The sequence below is a fragment of the Exophiala aquamarina genome, assembly GCF_000709125.1.
Source record: "Exophiala aquamarina CBS 119918 chromosome Unknown aczIA-supercont1.14, whole genome shotgun sequence".
NCBI classification, from domain to species: Eukaryota; Fungi; Ascomycota; class Eurotiomycetes; order Chaetothyriales; family Herpotrichiellaceae; genus Exophiala; species Exophiala aquamarina.
In genome coordinates, this window is record NW_013550574.1 from 28,759 (window position 1) to 35,360 (window position 6,602).

The following is a 6,602-nucleotide window of genomic DNA, read 5'->3' on the forward strand; positions in this document are numbered from 1 at the left end:
TATAGGCTTTTATAGCGTATTATATTCTAGATTTATATAAGGTCTAGGCCGCTTATCGAGTAGGATAATACTATATTATCGACCTAGCCCTTATTACTTAAAGGAACGCTAAGGGATAAGTATATATAATCCGAACCGGGATACGGTACTAATTAAGGTAAGGAGCCTTAATAAGTAGGTATTAGATAGTATAACTAGGTATAGTAAAGAGGAACTATTCTCGTTCGGGTTATCCTAAATATAGATATAGGATTATTAACGAAGTTAACTACGAATAGTCCTATCTAGGGTAGTAAGCGTATATATATAATGCTAGCTTAGTCGTATTACTCTATTATATTAATATACCCTTTCCTCGGGTTACGTAATATAGCTTCGTTCTCTATCGGCTAACCTTCCTTAAACCGTTCCTCGAAACGCGAGTTACCTATCCTAGCGAGCTTATCTATAACCTAGTTCGTAATATAGTATTAGGAACTAGTCCCTAGTAAGTATATAGCTAATAGGTCTAAGAATACTTCGTACTTCGCGTAAAATATCTAGTTTTTTTTAGAGTAGTTCTTAGGGGCTAACGGACCTATTCCTTATAATAAGGTACCTTATAAGAGGAAGAAAGTTAGTCGATAGAGAACGGAGTTATATTACTTATCTAGGTAAAGTTAGACTAATAGGATCCTAGAATAGATATATCTACTAAGCCGCTAGTATAATATAGTTATATATATATATATATTAATTACCCTAGATAGGGTTATTCGTAGTTAACTTCGTTAAAAATCTTTACCTATATCTAGCCTAAACGATAATAGTTCCCTTTATTATACCTAGTCTACTATATATCTTTAATACCTAATTATTAAGGAGCTACTATTATACTTAGCGAATCTAATTATAATACTAAAGAAATTTATATTTAAGTCTAGTTCTCTTCTATAATTACTCTTATACGACTATACTTATTTAACTTCGAAATTAGGAGTTTAGAGTAAAATATATCTACGTACTATAACTATCTAGAACCTAGTAATAAGTATTATATTAGGTTTAGGACCTAGAATATATATTACGATACTAATCCTAGGTACTAGTAGCGGTCGAGCGAATACGTTAGCTATAATTAATATAGTAAATACTTATTTATACGGGTAAGAGACTATTTTTAAGATTAAGCCTAGTTAGCTTACTATAAAAATAGTATATACTTTATAATAGGATTTATCTCGGAGCTACTATTAATTAGATTTAGCTATCTACTCTTCCTCGGTTCTCTATAGATTTTTAATCGTATAGGGGTCTCTTAGGTCCCGATTCTTAGCTCGATAGTTTTCGGAGTATATACGTATTTCTTATAGACTATAGTAGGTTTCGTGTCCTTAAGCTACGCGGTACGCGGTAATATAACGAAAAGATAATAGCGGTAGTAGAGATACTAACTTAAAACTCCTTATATAGTAGTAGTATAATCGCGCGTAATTTATCTCGTTATAGTAGGCTATTACGAGTATAGCTAGTAGGTTTAGCGACCGGTAAGTTTCTAGTAACTAATAGTTAATAGGTTTAATTATATCCTTAATCGCCTTCGGTATTATTAGTATAACTAATAGCGATTATATTCCTATAGCTTTCTTTATCGTTTTAATATACCTTATATACCTTAGTATTCCGATTTCGGTATTTAGTATAGTTACTATTAAAGATGTTTTCCATCCGGTAAGGGTAGTTTCGTTCGTTACGAGGGACGTCGGTTAGCTCTTAGTAATACGGGCTTAACTATAGATACTATATAATTAGCGAATTTTACTTATACTATTCCTATTTCTAGGGGGAGAGGTAACTATAATTATAATATCGACGCTTAGCGGTACGATACTCTAATTAAATATATATAAGAGAGAGTAGGTATCCTTAAGTCTTACCGGAAATAGCTTAAAACTTTAGCCTCCCTACGCGTTCGTTAAATTTAATTCTATTTATCGCTATATAGATTATAGGCGCTATAGGGTTAACTTAGATTCTAGATAGACCTAAAGTAGCTTTAGTTAAGCGTCGTAGACTTAACGGTCTAAGTATCCTTTTAGTCGTAGTTCTTTTAGAATAGATCGACTTAGTTCTCTAGGTAAATTATTATTTAGTTTCTAGAGGGACCTTCTATAAATATCGTTAATACGGCCCCTAGTTTTAGCCTTTTTATACTTTAAATCTAATATTCGGAACGAATATAATCGGTGTAGGTATATATCTACCTATAAGAGATAATAAGTACTTATAGTATTAGCTCTACCCGTAATAGCTTCTAGTAAACCTTAATAGAGTAAGTATACTAACTAGATACTAGGCTAATCTACTTACGTATTAGGCTAGGATAGCGAAGGGAGTATTAACTAGAGGTCTCGCTATATCCTTTAGAATTACTACCTCCGCTTTATCTTTAATCGCTATAGTTAGTATTAATTTCGGTATTTAGTTTACCGGCCTCTTTTATATATTATAGGTATATATTTATTATTTAAACGATTTCGACTAGTTAAGTAAACGGCTATCGTCTATATTTAAAGACTAACTTATTAACCGTCTCCTAATACTTAAGAGGAGTTATTCTCCCTATATATAAATTTATAATTAAGTAGTATAGAGCGTATTTACTTTAATAAAAGAGATATATTCTCATATAATCTTCGCCTAGATTCGATAATATCGGCCTAGAATAGGAAGTCGAGGAGAAAATTTCTTACTAGGTATAGTAAATACCGTATATATACGTAACTATTACGTTACTATTTATATTAATAATATTTATATCTATATATAGTACTTATAACCTATTACTATTATTAAACGGAGACTATAAAGTAATATAGCCCTTCGTTTATATACTAGCTAAAACTTTAATATATATCTTAGAAATAAAGGTATTTATACTAATTAGTTTATAATTATTTATACTATACGTACCGGCGTCCTAGGTATAATAGTAAATATTATTCGTACTTCGTCTTCGAGTTCTTTCCCGGCCGCTAAGCCCGTAAAAAAGGCGGGAAGTAGAATCTATTAGCGACACTATAGGGCGCCTAGTTCTTCTCTCGTTCGATGAGCTACCGGAATAGTACTAACGTAAATAGATTCTCTATAGCTATCGGCCTATCTTAGGCTCGACTTACGCTTCGTTCTATAGTTAGTCGTATATCTATAACGAGTCTATTAATATCTATTCTTACCTTATCCCGGCCGTTTTCTTCCTACTAGGCGAGTAGTATATCTAGTAGGATCTTACTAGTATATACTCTAGGGTTACTAGCGCCGATTTTATTACTTTCTCTATCTTTATATTTACGACGGTTACGTACCTATCGTTATCGGCGACGTACTATACCTTAATAAACTACTCCTAATACGTAGAATATTTCTACCTACGACTAGATATACTAGGTATAGTAATATTTATACTAGGCGACCTTACCTTAGGAATATATATATTTTTCTAGTATAAACCTTTATTACGTAATATCTACTAGTCTCTAGTTAGTTAATCTCTATCTATTTACGTAGTTTTATTTTCTCCTTATTTTAGACCTAGTACTTAAGTCTAATATTCTTCTTTCCGCGTTTAATAGATTAGAGTTTTCGGGATATTAATAGCCTTTATAATAATATATCCTAAGTTCTAGGGCCTAAAATATCGCCTCTTCCGAGTATTAATATTCGTAGCGACTAGCTTATCCGGTATTACGCCCTTAATCTATAGACTTAACGTATTCGGTATATCGTAGATAATAAGAAAAGCTTTTCCTTATACTCTAGTAAAAGGATATTGCCTTCTATCTAGGACTTTATTTTATATAGTAAGTCTTTTAATTTTATATACTAGATAGAAATTAATTCTAATATATATAGCTCTAAGACTAGGTTTCCCGAAAGTCGATATCCTAGTAAATTCGACCTATACGGCTCCTATTCGATCTTTTATATCCTAGTAGTATATACCGCTATAATCTAGCTAATAGAGTATCTAGATACCTTCGACTATACTTACGCTAATCTTACTTATTCGTCTCTTTAAGTTATATATATATACCGAGTATAAAGCCTCTAGTTATTAGGGCGAGCTTCTAAACGCTAACTATACTATTCTATAGTAGCTACTCTCTATAATAAAGAAAGGTATTACGATAACTACCTTATAGTTCTTCCTAAAGGTAGTAGTAGAGGAATATATATTTATAGTTACGAAGGTAGAGGGAGTATATATATAACTTTATATAAGTATCGGTAAAACCTAGGTATTTCTACTCCGGCCTCCTAGATACGGAGGTACGATCCGTATATATATATCTCTATAGCGGGATCTACTTAGCTTAGCTATTTCTTCTTTAGTTCTATTCTCGTATCTATAGTACTTCCCGGAGGACTATCTAGTTTACCTAGTTAATAAGAATATTATTTAAAATAAATATAATAGCTTCTCCGTCTATATTACTAAATAAGTCCTCGGGGAGACGAGATCCGATACGTATAAGTAGTGGAATAGTAGAATATAGAAGACTTATACTTAGATATACTATAAATTAGTAAATCGCTATCCCTACCCCGTACCCGAAAATATATACGCGATTAGTATCTACGCTATTTATACTCGTATCCGAAGTAATAATAAAGTCGTATAGTATAAGATTTAAGAGTATATCCTACGATGTAAGTCGTACTAGGCATCTTAGATAGGCGAGCCTAATAGGTTCTAAAGTATACCTAATATAAGTTATTATTCTATTAACGAAGAGTACGACGTATATATATAATTTACATTAGATCTATAGGTATAATACTATAGATCCGCTAGCTAGCTACTTATAACTATAGTAGAGAAAGCCTAAGCTATAGTAGATACGATCTATATACTTCTTAGAAATTCTATACTTATTAAAGGTAAGCTAAATTCTATATATTAATATATCTTTAAGTATATATAAGTTAAGTACCCTATAGTTTTCCTCTTTAACCTTATCTTTATAGCCTCCTTAAACTTTATAGTTCGTATTTCTACCTTTAAAGAAAAAGGTATATTATAGAACTTCTAGAATAAGAATCGAGTTTTATAACCTATTAATAAGGATTACTAAATTACTAGTAACGAAATACTCTAACTTATAGAAGGGCTTATACTATAACCTATATTATCGGATACGCCTATCTATTAATCGTAAGGCCGAGTAGTAAAATCGCGATAAAGGTTTATTACTACTTAACTATATATACTAGTATACTACTACGAATCGGGCTAAGCGTAATAGTTAGGGATAGCCTATAAACTAAATATAAAGAAATTACTTCTAGTACGAACACCGTCTATTTAGGTAAGTAAAATTTTCGTACCCTAGTTCTAATATCGATATTATTAGTTCGGAAACTCTTTAGCTAGACTTTTTTAACGAAATTAAAATCGAGATAAAGACCTAGCCGATAATATTATTCGGTAACGATAATATACGCTACTACTCGTAAGTTATTATCGATAATTTAGACTCGGAATATTTTATCGAATTTAAACTTAACGTCGGTCGCGATAGAGTATTTTTAACTAGAATCGGTACGGATATAGAATTCCTACTACTCTTAACGTCTATTCGACTCGAAATATCTCGATGGTACCGCTTACGAATTTCTCTTAACCCTATATACGAAATTATAGGTATTATATATCGTAAGGCTAATAGTACCGCTAACTAGTACTTTATAAGTAAAATACTAATATCTCTAATATTAAAGTCTAAGACTCCCCTCGCGATTTATCGACGCTATAGACGATCGTAGTCTTCCCATCGCTAATTAAGCTTAACCTTTAACGGAAAGATCGATAGTTTTAGTCTCTTAGTCCGTTAGAGCGATATATACTCTAAGCTTATTACGTACGATTTCTCTACGGCTATAGTAGAGGATATAATCGCTAATCTTTCTAGGCTACGATATTTAGTAAAGCTAATAAATGCCCTAACCCGAGCTACTACGGGCTACGACTAGGATAGCTTAACCTTTAATAGGACCTATACTAGTCGTAGATATAGTACTATCTACTTTTACGACGATAACTTAGACGACGCTAGTTAGGAGATAGATTTCGTCGTCTAACTTCTCGCTTACTTAAGATTCGGAGTATATATAATTTTAATTAAAGATAACTATAGTATAGACCTTATACCGTTTTTATTCGTACGGAGAGATAAATAGTAAGAGTAGCTCTCGTATTACCTATATTTACGTACTTAAGTAATATCTCCCTTAATATTCTAACGCTATCTACTAAGATATAGGATCTAGCTTACGCGAATAAGAGACTTCGCGACGTAAATAGTATCTAGCTACCGGTTAGCTATAAGGTCTATAAAGTATTATATTACACTACTTTAAGAGAGCGTAATAACTACGGTATTTCGCTCTACGATACGTACTTCGACGGATCTAGTGCGGTATACTTATCTTCTAAGCGGCTTATCCTTAATATACGCTTAGCGTAAGTTACCTCCTTAACGTACTTACGATATACTAATATTTCCCGCTAGTTATATCTATTAGTATCCGAGAAGCCCGCGAGGTCTATCCTAAGACTTATA

At 32.1% G+C, this 6,602-nt stretch overlaps 1 protein-coding gene across 1 annotated transcript; it reads left to right on the forward strand.

Moving 5' to 3' along the window:
- Positions 1–3,179: 3,179 nt before the first annotated feature.
- A1O9_10597 (uncharacterized protein) lies at positions 3,180–3,482 on the forward strand (the record flags this gene model as incomplete). Its single annotated transcript, XM_013400285.1, has 2 exons — positions 3,180–3,250; positions 3,275–3,482. Coding segments are annotated over 2 exons (186 nt in total), but the record flags the coding sequence as incomplete, so codon positions are not given.
- Between the last annotated feature and the right edge of the window lie 3,120 nt (positions 3,483–6,602).